The 14,717-nt window shown below is 38.7% G+C and overlaps 1 protein-coding gene across 4 annotated transcripts in view; it reads right to left on the bottom strand.

Moving 5' to 3' along the window:
- Positions 1-130: 130 nt before the first annotated feature.
- EVC (EvC ciliary complex subunit 1) overlaps positions 131-14,717 on the bottom strand; it is a 50,937-nt gene continuing 36,350 nt past the window's right edge. For 2 of the 4 annotated variants that reach the window (XM_082051474.1, XM_082051473.1), the window contains 8 exons: positions 13,261-13,471; positions 10,352-10,558; positions 9,419-9,563; positions 5,930-6,038; positions 3,900-4,026; positions 3,140-3,233; positions 1,836-1,947; positions 131-817 (listed from right to left, as the gene is read on the bottom strand). In XM_082051474.1, coding sequence (XP_081907600.1) covers positions 736-817; positions 1,836-1,947; positions 3,140-3,233; positions 3,900-4,026; positions 5,930-6,038; positions 9,419-9,563; positions 10,352-10,558; positions 13,261-13,471 — 1,087 coding nt within the window. In that variant the 3' untranslated portion in view covers positions 131-735. The remainder of the gene's footprint in view (positions 818-1,835; positions 1,948-3,139; positions 3,234-3,899; positions 4,027-5,929; positions 6,039-9,418; positions 9,564-10,351; positions 10,559-13,260; positions 13,472-14,717) is intronic. The other 2 variants (XM_082051471.1, XM_082051472.1) reach the window with 2 other exon arrangements.

Raw genomic sequence — 14,717 nt, 5'->3', positions numbered from 1 at the left:
ATAACCAAGTATGTTGGAAACAAAAGTGTACTGAAGGAAGAAGACTAGAAATTGAAATATAAAACTCCAAACAGTAAACCAGTTTTGTCTCACTCTTCCTAAAGATAATAATTTGAAATATGAGACAAAGGCAGAGAAATACCTTTATAAAAATCTTTGTACAAATTTTAAAAAGCATACATAGCCTTTGAAAATATAACAAAAGAGAGACCAAATGTAATCTTTTTACATACCAATGCCATCTGAGTTCTCTTTACGTATTCTTTACACTTATATCTACTTTTGTTAGTCCAAAGCAGCAATCACAAAATATTAAGACCTGATCTATCACATTTAGGGCTCAAAAGCAAATCATACATCACTATTGTAATGAAACCTTATTCAGATACACTGACCAGGGCAACCAGTCTAGTGTGGATCTGTTCTCCTAGGAACGCACTTTCCTTAGGTATATTCGTAATCTAAAATTCCCTCTACATTCCCCAAGTGATCTGGAAGAGCTTATATTAAAGACTTCTTTGTTCCTCCTTAACAAAACCAAGTGGGAATGTTTTATTAACAGCTAAAGAAAGTCGGAATTGATTCTTGGCCCATAGCTAAAGAAGATTTCTTGGTTATTATTGATTTCTTCGTTGATTCTCAGTAAAGCAGCTCAGTAAGTATTTATAGCTGTTGAGATTCCCCAGAAGAATGCTTTGGTACTCTGTGTTCAGACAGTTCAAATAAATGCTTTTACTACCTGTTTCCTCTTTTTTTCATCATCTTTGAGTTTTCTCTCTGTTCAGTCTCTCCTTCATGTGGACTTTTTAACCTCTCTCTGAAAGAAACAAACAAGAAAAATAAAACAAAATTGTACGTATTTTTTAATTCAAATGCTACAATTCTCAAACTAATCTAATTTGCTAAGAGAAGAAAGGTGCTTCCTATATAACTTCTGCACTCACTGTTTTCAGCTGCCTCTGTTGAGGCTGCCAAAACAAAGATGCATAAACATTCCTTTGTTGGGTGCCTGTTCCCCACACACGTATTTCTTGTTGGCTGTGGGAAAGGAGTGTGTGAAAAGGGTTGATGCCATCAGGAAAAGGAGCCATCTCCTGAAGTCAGTCCCAGGCTGAGGTCACTCAGGGGATAAATACTTTTCCCCAAAGGCCTGTGGCTCCTGAGAACCAACTGTTTGCTTTGCCTGTCAACAGGATTTGCTCTGCTCAATATATCAAGCCCCAGCGACCAGCTGGCTGGTTTGATCTGCCCGTAGTAATCAGCTGGCATCTTTCAGGTTTGTAGCCATTTCTTCTCCTCTAGTTAGCTCTCCAACATACGCCAACTGAAACATCTATCAAGAAAATAATTGTTAGAGCTGCTACCCTCATCAGCCAAAGACTGGCGCTTGCCTTTGTTCCTGAAATAAAGGTGGAAGTTGAAAGCCTAAATACCACAGACCATATTTTGGTTGCTACATGTCAGGCTAGTTCCATTGGATTCACTTGTCTGTGCTGATTTATGTTGTCTGTGACTCTGGTTTTAAAAAAAAAACCAACCCTAATTAAAAGAAATTTGCAAACAGTATTTCTCATTTCACTACCTCAAATCAAAGTTATTTATAAAATGCATAACAGCACAGTCAAGCAAAGTCAGATTATTTTCCTAAATTAAAAAAATAATATGGGGGAAAAAAAGGTCAAATACATGTGAGAAGTAAGTGTTAAGGAAGAAGCTTAGCTAGTGTAGGTGTTACATTTTGTGTTTGTTTGACAAACCTGCTTATCAAGAAGATTTTGTACTGCTTTTTATAAATAGTTTTTCATATGTCCATTTTTTTTTAGCCTCTACTGTACCTGCATAAGCCAGAAGTCAGCCCAGGGGTCTCTTGAATATCTTGATGAGAATTATCTTTGTCTTCTGATTCTGTTGACTGACAGGTCTTTATTTTTGAGGTTGTTTTTTCCCCTGAATTGCCAAACGCATGTGGATTAAAAAAGAAAGAATCACAGATAGTAAAGCTTGTTTGGTTTTGATTAACCTAAAGCAAAAAAACATACTCTAACATTTCAGACATATACGTTTTAACTCCAAGGAAATCATTCCACTTTACATTAGCCTAGAATACTGTTTTTTTTACTATCAGTTAGTTATCACAGAGCAGACATTGAACTTCCATGTGTGCTGAACACTGAAGTACGTTTCCACGAGGTGGAATAGTTGAAAGCCCTCCCATATAGTTTTGTAGCAAGAAACTGAAAATAGCTTTTTACTACCAGCAAACAGAAGAAAAATCACTTCATAAATTTATGTGATTTGAATCAGAACAATCTGACATTAAAAAGTCACCGTTTTAGGGTCCTGAGCTATGCTTCCACATGTGTCCCTGGGGTCATGGTGCATACCAGGACAAACAGCTTTGAACACTTGGGAAATAACCAACTGGGCAGAGAGATTTCAAAATTGTCCAGCTGAGTGAGCTGCTTTTCCCTTTCAGGTATCTGTTTCACCCTTTAGCATTTTTCAAATGTAATGCCAAGTGTTTCATTCTGATAAATGACAGAAAAATTGCATGGTTCAAAGGATGAGAATTTGCATGCTCCACCCCAAATATAGATCAGGGAACACAACTACTGTTCTGACCATTGGTCCCTAAGTGTCTGTTGAATACTGAATTAGTCTAACTTGTTAAAACTGCAGTAAATTCATCTAAATATTTCAAATTCCTGTTTCAGTAAGGTTTTACTTCCGAGCACGTGTGTGGGAAGGACAATTCTTCCATTCTACCACAAGAATGAAAACTGGATGATCCGGTTCTACTGTGCTCTCAAAGACTTAGTGATCAAGATGAGCAGAGTCCTTTTTAAAGAACAGGATAAAGATGTGAAATATAATTCTCGTTTGAGCAAGGCAAAGCCCTCAGCGGATACAATGTGATCTGTTAGCTAAAGGACTGTTCTGAAGTGAGGAACAGTGATGCTTATTTGTGGCTCTGCTACTGGTGAGCTGGGTGACCTTGGAAGGTTGCCTTTTCCATATCCCAATTAGGGAAACGGCACTGACAAAAAATCTCTCCTAAATCTCTCTTGTGTTACATCGCAAGATACACACTGATACATGGTATTAGGTGTTTTTTAAAACAATCCAGGGTTGTACCAACCTGCTGGCTTGCTCCTTTTTGAAGGCTTCTTCTTCACAGGCACTGGAACTCGGGCCAGCGCAGCCAACTCGCTCATGAAGTCCTGCTCAGCTTCCTGCACATAAGGATGAACCAGACATCAGTTAACACAACACAGCTTGATTCTGGGTTGTGTTATTCTACATGTGGCATGACAAAAAAGTGTATGTCACTGCAGAAACACAGGAAACAATATGGCTAGCACCACTGATGTTTTTCCTTCCAAAGACTAACTTACTGAGAATCACTCTAGCTTTTTGTTAACAGCACTTGACAGAAACAGGCTGACAGCGTGCATGTGAAGAGGAGCAGGAGATCTAATGTGAAACGTGGCTAGTTGCATCTACACTGTGTTGAGGCCTGATCCCCGTTCTTGTTGCTGTTAACTCAAGCACACTGATGTACTACCAGAGAGGCTGAGTAGTCTCCATCTGATTAGGTAGAGACATTCAAGCAACCAAAAAATGAGTCTGTGCTTGCAACAGACACAATACAGAGCTGTCAATAAGCACAACAGAGAATGTAACACCTTTGCCAAGTGCCTGGTTCTCTTTGTAGGAAATAGTTTCAAACTGTTAACTGTCTGTATGTGTTGCGGGGTTTTGAGCTATAGCTTCAATGGTGAAGGCAGTGGTGAATCCTACCACTGATTTCAACTGGGACAGCTAAGAGACCTTTATAACCTGTCTGATGTTCTCCTGTGGACTGCTTCAGATCCCCGAGTCATTTAACCCTCATCTACCTTTAGCTGATTCTCCATCTCAGATTCAAGGTGATGCAGTCCCAGCAGCTTTTGTTTCAGAGACTCCAGACGAATTTGCTGCTGCAGTTCAAACTGAGACAAAACTTTCTCTTGCTGCAGCACCATCCTGGTAAAGAGAAATTTAAAAGTACTGATGTTGTTCAGATCAAGGGAGGAATACAGTTCTGGTATATTTACAAGATTTTGTAGAGAGAAAGACTTATCAACAGCATCAGCCCATCCAGCTTCTCTTGGGACAAATGATTTGCAGCAGATTTTACTTTGATTTACTTATTTTAATAACCTGCTTGGGTTCTCCATGGAATACAAGCTTCTTTCAGAGGCAGAAATTGCAGCAGGAGTTTGGGTTGTCCATGCTTGGACTTTGGGACTTGGAGTTCAGCTCTAATGTTGAAGTTTGCTTTCAAAACCACTGTACATCTCTAAAGTCAGCTTTACTGTCTTCTTGCCAAAGAAACAAGATGTTAGAGGATCAGATGTGAGGATAAGGGATTAAGAATTAGGCTTTTCATTCAGGGCTCTTCAGTATCAGGTTGAGACTGAGCCAGAAATGTGTTAAGTCAAAACTTGCCAACTGGGAGCGTTGCCAACTATATTCTTCACTGGTTTTATTTTGCTGGTTAAAGATTAATGTTTGTTAGTACAATAGAACCTGGATGGCTGCAATTTTGCTGAATCTATATTTCTTCTCTTCTCTTGCCTGATCTACCTTGAAGCAACACTGTCAATCACTCAATCATTCCTCAGGGAAGGGGATGACACAAATGGTTTCTGACAACTACACATAATGAAGTTGCTATTGTAATGGTCAATGCTTACAGAAGGTTAACTTTCAAATTGCTTTTTGAACTCACACTCATAACCTTGCACCAAGAGCAAGAGGAAATAAAAGAATCTATTTTGAGTTTAATAAAAGTTAGAAATATTAATGGAAATTTTGTCATTAATTTACACAGGACTGGGATATGACCATGAAAGAAATCATAATGGCAGTAGGAAAACCGGTTTGATTACTAATGGTTATGAGACCAACTTAGATACTGAATAGTTACTTGCTTGAATGCCATATTCCTGCTTGCATGATGGCCAATTTGATGGTATTTTGCTTTAAGACACTAGAAGAGGTTATGGGAGAAAAACTGAGACAAGCTAGAAGTTAATTTATATGTCAGAATAAATTATAAACTTGATAATGAATAGCTAACAGACCCTTTATGAAGCCTTTTGTTACACAAATCCGTTTCTATACTGATTCAAACAAGGATGAGAAACAGAAAGTGGGCAATGATTTCTTTCAATTTAGAAGTAACAGGATGTCTAAAAAAAGAATTAACCTCTTCAAAATGTCGAAACTGTAGATGCTCTATTGTCCTGGGTAATAAATCAGGAGTAAAGACATAAAATGAATACAAAAACATATCCTGTGCATGCAAAGTCGTACAGTTTTTAATGACAACTTGTTGCTTTGTAATTGCAGTGCTCTTTGTCTGGACTCCAAGTTTTGTAAAATCAGTAATGAATTAGATAAGAATTTTATTTAATTAACATTTGAGGGATTCCACTCTAAATTTAGTGCAAGTAATCTTGATTGTCCAAGGCATTCGCTGAAATCGTAGTATATGATTACTCAACAGCAAACTAACAAACACATTTTATGTTAAAAGGAGAAAAGATGGAACGGAATGAATTAGAAAGCATTGCTTCCCATCTCATATTGATGTTAAATTTCTTTTAAAATTTGGCATATGTTTTGGCACTGGTTTTCTGTCTCTTTTCCAACTGTCTATGTATAGTTCTTCAGTCTGTAATTAATGAGCATCAGTTTATTTAATAAGAAAGTAATTTTCTGAGATCAAAGAGCAGACATTATTTGGCAACAGATATTTCCTTTCCATCAAAGACAAATATAAAATGCAAAACCAAGTAATTTATTCAGCTGGACACTTATGTGGATCTGCAAACACTCACAACATTTGAATAGAGCCAGCGGCGCTGCTGCCTGCTCTTACCTTTGATGGACTGTGGATGATACGTTCAGGAGGCCTTTGGTCTGCTTTTCCTTCAATGCCAGTTCATTCTCTTTTTTCTTCCTAGGTCTGTTCCTTTCACCTCTCTCTGCTGAAATAATGTTTTTGTAAAATCTTCTGCTCAAAATTACGAACTCTGAGTTGTGGCAACCTTAGAATTTACGTTTTGCAGAAGCACGAATTATTCCCTGTTCTAGGTAGTCTTTCCAAAGTTACTGCTTAGGGATATCAAATACTTCTTACTCTTGCTCTGCCACTGTGATCTGTTGATGGACAATAGTCTGTGCATCATTTATCTGAGATGGTAATGTCACTGAATTCCTATCCTTACCTACTTCTCCCACCAGACTAAATGATTAACACGGAATTCAAAGCAGAAATTTTGTGAAAAGACCTTGATGCCTTAAGCCAGAACTGTAATACCTAAACGAAAAATGCAATATAAAGAAAACCTCTGCTCAGAGGCTATGTAGTCCTGGGAATGCAGGACTAATGTCAAAGTATTTTGGTACTTTTGTGTATGCTCACACTCTGCAAGTAACTTGGCATTTATCTGCTGACCAGACTTCTGACTCTTGCCCCTGAAGTCCTGCCTGGCAGCAAGGCTTGGAGCACATCAGACAGGTAGGTCCAGTTTCCCTGCACCACTTTTAAATAAAACATAGAAGGCGGGAGACAGATGGGTATGTAACAGATTAGGGTGCGTAACATTATTTTGGGGAGCATCTGACCTTTTCCAAGGGCTCAGAGAGGCTGGCAGGCACCTGCCCTACCAACAGCACCATCAGGGAGCAGTTACTGGCTGAGCTTTAGGCTGGGCTGGGCTGGCTAGGAGGGGAGATTTCTCCACCTTTTTTTTCCTGTGGCTGTGCCAGACAGACCGTAAATTCAGATTTACCAGGCAAAAGGATACCTAAAGAAGCAAAATCCTCTAGCCTAACATTAAACCCAGTCACTGGGAGAGAGAAGCCCAGTATTATGCTCCTTACTCCCATTTAGTTATCACTGAATGAAATACATAAGAAATTTCTTATGTGGCCATTCTAACCTCAGGGCTATGCCACAGTAGGTGGCTCTACCGCCAACACTGTTTTTTCCGTCTTGTGTTTTAGAGAGAGAAGTTATAAGAGTATTTGCTGAGGATCACACTCTCAGTGTGGCCATCATGCCTGGAGATCACCTAACAAAGCAGGCTCTACAGCAAAGCAAGAAAGATGGATGTTCTGCCTCCTGGCTGAGCTTGGATGGAAAGCAGTTGGCTGCCTAGCAGGGCCAGAGCAGACATCAGGCTGTTAAGAATCATGGAGATAAATTTAAGTGTTTCTGGGGCTGGTACAGCAGCTGAAATGAGAAAGGAGTGGAGTTCTGCATCACAAATTTGGACATAGCTTAAAGACAGACTTGCATGTACTAAAACATGTAAGTCTCTCATTAAATGGTAATCCTCACTCCTAATGTAAAAAGCACCAACAAAGCTCAAGTAGTTATCTGTTGATACCGAAAATCTCAGCTGGGCTGCAGCACACACGTATAGGTTTGCAATATTTTTTCACAGTACCATTTAATTTGATCTGTGAATTTCAGCTAGATTTCTCTCTGGACACCCAAATCTAAAACACTCCTGCTTTTATTACCACCATAAATATTCTCATTCTCCCTCGTGCCTGTAGGCTTACATTGCAGCAGCAGGATTTTCTTTTTCTTCAGTTGAAAAGAAAATATGCTTTGCTTAGACATGTAATTTTCTTCCTTGTAGTTCATGGAACACCAATACACTGAAACAATAACACATCCACACAAACTATAGGAGAAAAAATGATTCAATTGAGCAGTTACCGGAAGGCCTACCTTAGTTCTAGTGACCAGTATTTTAGGTCTCACAACTTAACTGGGAGACTAGTTGAGAACAATATCAAAACACTGATGAAGCAGAACATTCAAGTGTGTGATGACATCTATCGAAGTTCAGATCAGAGAAGCATTCTGGAACAGGGTTCAGTTTTAATTCCTGCTTAAATCAAAGGGATTTCAGTCTCTGTAGTTGGCTGAGTCAGGGCCACAGAAGTCTTTAGAGGGACTTTGCGAGAACTCAGGGAACTGACTGACTTGTTAGCTGCCAGTGTCTACAACACAGATTGTCAAAAATGGCCACAGAGATTTTGCCTAACCCTGGTACTTCAGCTTCCAATATTAAAGTCTTTAAGGTTCACAACAAGTGGTGCAGAACGGTTTGGTTCTGTCTTATAACCAGTGAGCTTATCTAGCTCCTACTGGGGTTCACAAATCTTTCCTACCAGCTCATCTCTGCATCTCAGCCCTGAGTGGATATGACTGTTCCTCTTCAAAAACTCTCTTCCGTGGTTAAAGTTCTATTTAAAATGGTATACTCACTTTTTAGAAAAAAAATCCATTCCATGTGTCTCAAATACTTAGCCTCTGATGATATTGTCATTTCGCTAACATGCTTACTTCATTAAATGCCAATAGTCCTCACCCAGGAGAGGAGCGAATGTTTACAAAAGAAATCAATAATCACAGTTTGCTTTCATTCTCCTGTCCTGAAGGAACTGAGCAATTAAAAAGAATTCTAGGAGAAATTGCCTGTATTTATGTGAGATTCAGCAGTCCATAAACATCTTCAGCGGTTTCACAACTGGGAAGAGGGTCATGGTTGACATCTAAGAACCAATTCAGTAGCTCACACAACATTTCAGGATGGACATGCTTGGCTTTTTGGTGTCTCCTCTAATGCATTACTTCAACTTCAGAGACAACAACACTTCACTGAGCTCAAAAAAAGGAATGAATATGAGAATCTACTCTCCAAAGCTGAGCGCAGTCACCTCAGAGGAAGCAGACTGTCTGCCAATGATGCTTATGTTTTCTAACATGGGAACAGCAATTGCGAATCCAGATCTCCTCCATTCTAGGGAAAAGATTCAGTTTGCAGGGTCCTGTCATATACCCTCTATCTCCCCCTTTGCATGCTTGATTCATGGATTCATTTTATATGCATATATCAATATGGAAAGTTGAATGGTGTTTATGGTAGACGTCAGGTGCACAGCCTAATACTTCTACAACTCTTTGCTTCCTAAATTATTCAGTCGTGTGTTGAGATTCAGAGCACCAGAAAATCAGCTGCTGGTGGTTGTGACTATGGTGGCATCTCTGATCTTACCTTGGTGAACCAGAGTTTGTGGTTAAGCTATAACCTCCAACACTGGGTTATCGTTCTGTGTGTCTGTACCAAACTTCAAGTTAACAGGAACCTGCATCATTATTAATAACAACAGTTCTGCCTCTTCTTTTTCAAGGATGGAAATGGACCTGCACGTTCATTTTGCTTTGTTACTTAACTTTAAATAACAGATTTCCATTATCTTTAAAAGAAATCTTTACAGTGATAAGAAAATTAGTTTATCTGTTCAAAACCAAGAATTATCTTATAGTTGTCAATCGCATACATACCTTGTAAGGATTTCAATTGTTGAAGCTTTTTCCCTTCGTAGTCTTCTATGATTTTTCCTAACCCCTGATAGTAGTTTTGCACCAGTCTATTGATATTATTGCTGGTCCCATACACACTTTCTACAGCAGCTTCCACCAATCTCTCCTGTATTACATAATACAAGTCACAATTAACTTTCTAAGTCAAAAACTGAAGTGTTTTGATCTAAGAGTGAAGACCCAATCTAATTTTGTATGTGCACACAAAATTCTGAATTTTATGCTTTAAAAATGTGGCAGACTGAGCTGGAAAACTGGTATTTCTATTCATCCATGGAAAATTTCAACATTTCAAATTACAGTAAAATCTTTCTAATGTGCCTCACCTCCATCTGAGAATGGGCTATTCCCCTATCTGTTCAATTTCTATAGCCCATTTTACCTGTCAACCTGACCGCCAACCAACTAAACCAATATATATGTAGCTCTATTACAACTTTTCACTACAGAGAAAATCCAAATATTTACTTTGAAACAATTTTATAAACCTGTGAAGCAAGTTTTATTTTTATTTAATTATTTGTCTATGAATAAAGCTGTTAATATACAAATACTATTAATTAACCATAAAACCATCATCAATACATAACCATCTCTACTTCTTCCTCATTTTTGCTATTATCTGTCCTCAAGAACTCTCTCAATATTTTTAATGTTCTTGGGTTTGGCTTAATAAAACTTGTTTTGGCAAGTCGCTAGAAAATATTGTACTTCTACATAAGTGTTAGTTTGTAAATACTTTGCAAAGTATATTCAATTTTGATACAGGTTTTTACAGCACAGTCTCCTGCTGAATATTTTGAGGCATAGGGTAATGCACAAATGAAACTGACATACATTGTAGAAAAGTAGCACTCATTTTGTTTGGAAAACTGCTATCAATCATTTCCATACCTTGAAGTCCTGTCCATCATCTGTACTCTGTTTTCCAGCTTCCCGTCGGGCATGCTGCAGCAGTGTCTGCCCAATCACCTGTTCCATGTGCTGCTGAAGAAAATGAAGAGCTTCTCGAATTTCTGTGACTAGCTGCTGGTGAAATTCTAAATGGGTTTGCTGCGTTTCTTCCTCAAGCTTCTCCTCCTCTTCAAGAATGTGGGACTCCTGGTAGTGAGACAAAAAGATTGCACTGCCATTTAAATACACTGACAAACTTATTCAGCTATGTTTTAAGAGAAAGTCCTACATCTATTCAGAATGTTACTGTTTTAATACTCGGAATAATCTAATTTCCAGATAAAGTTTATGTGAAGTCACTTAACACATTCGTCCTTGCAACAAAACTATCACTTCTGTCATGATACATACAATAACAGCTGCATTTTGCCCCATTAGTCATCTCCAAGTGATGGATTCCCAACTTTGTATTCTTTACTGTTGAATTTGGTCTCATGTCTATTAAAAATATGAAAAATCTACGGCAAATATCCTGAGTCCAGTAAAGGATAACTACGGATGCCTCAATAAAGTTCACAGGAACAAGGCAAGCACAGTTATGCACCTGGAAGACTCATACACTTTGTGGGGTCTACCTAAGGAAAAGTTGGTATATTGGTACTTATATCCATTGGGAGAGATCATGAATGTGTTTAATAGCATTTGGAAACCATTTGTACCTTGGCATCTATAGCATCCTCTGGTGATGAGTTCTACAGCTTATTCACGCATTTCTTAATTTTGAAGCTGCCATCTAATAGCTTCGCTCAGTGCTTTCTTATTAGAAAGAAGTGAAAAATTGTTCCCTATTCACATCTTTTATGTCAGTTTTAAAACCTATAATATTCCAGAAGACACCTCTTTTTTAGCCTAAAGAGTTCTAGTCTCTTGAGGTCTTTGGACCACCCTTGCCACCATTTTCTATGCTTCTTTTTAAATCCACTTATCCTCTAAACTCTCTTTCACCCACAATAGTATATGCTCACCAGCATGACCTGTTTTGTCTTCCTTACATGTACTAGTCTTCCATAGATTGCTGAGTTGCTGATGTCCCTCTTACATTGTCATTTAAAGTTAAATGACACTAAATTATCCTGGGGCATTCAACAGTACCTATTTTGATTCACCCTTGGAAATAAGAAATGCAGTTAAGAAAAAAAACCTGCTCTGCCCACATTTATCTGTGGAAAATAATGATGTCCCTATTAATGCTGGGTTATTCTGATGTCTTTATTTATAGCTCAAACATAGGTTTTTGGTGATACTTTAGACAGCTGGAATGCCATTTAACCGTTTCTCATTTTTTTTAAGAGTCTCAATGTCAGGTTATCATGTCCAAGCTAGGATTCTCCAGTGTTATTTTACATTTTATTTGAAACCAACAGCTAGACATGAAGCTGTCTACCAGTCTAAAATTGGTACAAGCTTAAAGTAAGTTTAGTCCAAACAACATGGTATGTCTAAAACTCTGGTCAAGTGCCTGTAAATTAACCTTTTCCTTAACTCCTTATACATTGGCTCTAGTTTCGGAGGTTGCTTATAACATCTTTTTTTCTCTGACTTTTCACAATTCCTCATATAGACCCTGCTTCTTTGGCAGCGAGAATCTTATTATGTGTATTTTTAGGCACTTCTTTTTGAGATGGGTTTTGGCTGGCCTTGGAAAGAAGCTGGAATGGAGAGGGGCCAAAGGAACAGTAATACCTGGGGACATTTCATTTTTGTTAGGGAACATGGCGATTGTATCAAATAATGTCCCTGTGGGAACTAAGTGAGAGGGATTAGTGGAAAGCACACTAACAAGAGAAATGTAGTCGTATGCATCTGTATTTTATTATTTTATATTTTCTTTCTTCTGAAGGCTAATGAGATTTTGAGATTTTTCACACTTAATAGGAACTACTTCAAAAGAAGAATCAAATATGAAAATGGCAGTAGATAGAACTTCCTTATTCCTCTTCCAAATGGAGAATGAGGGTTTGTATTATGCAAATCAGAATTAGAGGGACACAAAATATTATCTCTCAGCTAATTACACAGCAACAGCATGGAGCACAGAGCTGCAAAGTGTTGGATGGATTCAACCCCTATGTGCAGCAGCAGTGGGTTGGGCAGGGGCTATCACTGACACCTGCTAGGAGGGTCCTCTGAGGTTGAAATCTGAAATTCTGTGTTGTTCTAGGTAAATATTCAATGCAGATAAGTAAATATCTAACAACACTTAATGGATTAACCCTAAAAACCAATCACAAACAGATTTGAAAGTGACCTGTGGGAATATCAAGTCTCTAAATCCTTTAAACTTTCTCCCGCCTACAGGAGCCAGATTATTTGAAAGGATGTTGGGAATGGATGCTGAGCATCTCATGGATAGAGGAGATAGAAAAAAGCATGAAAATTATGACAACAGAGAAGAACTTGCTAGGTCTGGTGGAGGGAAGAATTTCTTCTGACACTCAGGTAAGAACTTTTCAAGTGCATATTATGATCCCAAGCAGAATTAACTGGAGCTTATCTTACCCTGAAGCAGTAACTTATGTAGAAGTCCTTTATAGATGTTGGCATGCCTTCTTTCAACAGTATTTTCATATAGAATAACTAGCTAAATATGCTTGCTGTGATAACACATATCACAGATAGCTAGCCAGTAGAGAAGGCATTAGGGAATTTTAAATGTCTGCCCAAACTAAAACAGGCACACTCAGGGACCTCCTATGTCAGCAGTGGGTGCATTTTTGACTGAGAACATTTTTCTTTCTATTTGGAACTCAAATATTTTTATTTTTTGATATCTTCTCTGACTACTTCTACTGCCAGACATCATAGCATATGAGACCTCTGGAGAAAAAACACACAGACACTGTACCTACCACCGCCTTCTGTAGCTGCCACTGGTCCTCATCTTGGCAGGGGGAGGATCCCTTCTGCAGGATGTGCTGCTCTCTCAGTTCCTGAAGCAAGCTCTTCTTTCTGGACATTCTCATGCGAGCCAGGGCTGCCATTCCAAGTCTTCGGAGGGTTAACCTTGTGAGTACTGGACACAGCAGAAGTTGGTGCTTTTGCAATATATAGTTAACAGACCTGCAAAAAGGACCATTGAAAATCAATCAGCTAAGCTGCTTGCCGATTTGGCACACCTATGTTCAGCAAAGTCATTGCTCAAAGATGACAAGTGTCACTATTCACTCTGTGTAATGTCTTCTTGTACAAAGCACACCTTGGAAAACTGCTCATGTGTAAAAATGGGAATTGCTGTGATAGACTTCTAGTTATGTCACACTGAAGTTAAAGTAAAAATAGAAAAGAGATAAATAATCATCTATAATTACATAACGAAAGTTTGTTTTGTTTTGTTTTAATAGGAGACTTGAAATAAGACAAAAAGAGCATGGGAGAGGCTGAGGGAGCTGGGGTTGTTTAGTCTAAAGAAGAGGAGGCTTAGAGGTGACCTCATCACTCTCTATAATTACCTGAAGGGAAGTTATAGCCAGGTGGGGATTGGTCTCTTCTCCCAGGCAGTCAGCAATAGGACAAGGGAGCATGGGCTTAAACTCTGCCAGGGGAAATTTAGGCTGGATATTAGAAAGAAATTCTTTACAGAGAGAGTGGTCAGGCATTGGAATGGCCTGCCCAGGGAGGTGGTGGACTCGCCGTCCCTGGAGGTTTTTAAACTGAGATTGGACATGGCACTTAGTGCCATGATCTAATAAACGGACTAGAGTTGGACCAAGGGTTGGACTCGATGATCTCTGAGGTCTTTTCCAACCCAGTCGATTCTGTGATTCTGTAATCAGAACTACAGGAAAATTATTTCAAGAAGATCTTGGATTCCCAAGGAGGCACACTCGGAACAGACACTGAAGAGGCTCATATTAGCTGGCAGGGCAGACATGGCTGGAGCAAGTTCGTGGTGAATTTTAAATAGAGAGCAAATTTTGAAATTGATTCTGGACCAGGCGAGTGAAATCTGTGTGCACATATGGGATGACATTGCGCCTGTATCTAACTTTTTTGTACGTGTAAGGCATGGTGAGCATTCCAGATTCTGCATCTTGGGAAACACTGAAGTCAGAATGTGAAAATGTAAGGCTGAACTGAAAAGTAGAGCCAAATAAAGGAGTGCAATGGCAATAATGCCAATATTCCAAATAGACAAGTTTTCAAATGCTTTGATCCTTGGTAATGTGAAGATGTTGGTGAATTAAGTCATTCGATATCTTAATCCAAACAAGGAAAAACTGTGTTTTTTTGAGAAGTATCTATATCAAAAAGCCGTTTAGCTCTAGAAAGATGATATAAAACTATAAGTTTCCTTGGTAAATACAGA

This window comes from Streptopelia decaocto, assembly GCF_964273445.1.
Source record: "Streptopelia decaocto genome assembly, chromosome: 4".
Taxonomy (NCBI): domain Eukaryota; kingdom Metazoa; phylum Chordata; class Aves; order Columbiformes; family Columbidae; genus Streptopelia; species Streptopelia decaocto.
The sequence above is the reverse complement of the archived record's forward strand: the minus strand, read 5'-3'. Positions and strand labels throughout refer to the sequence as shown.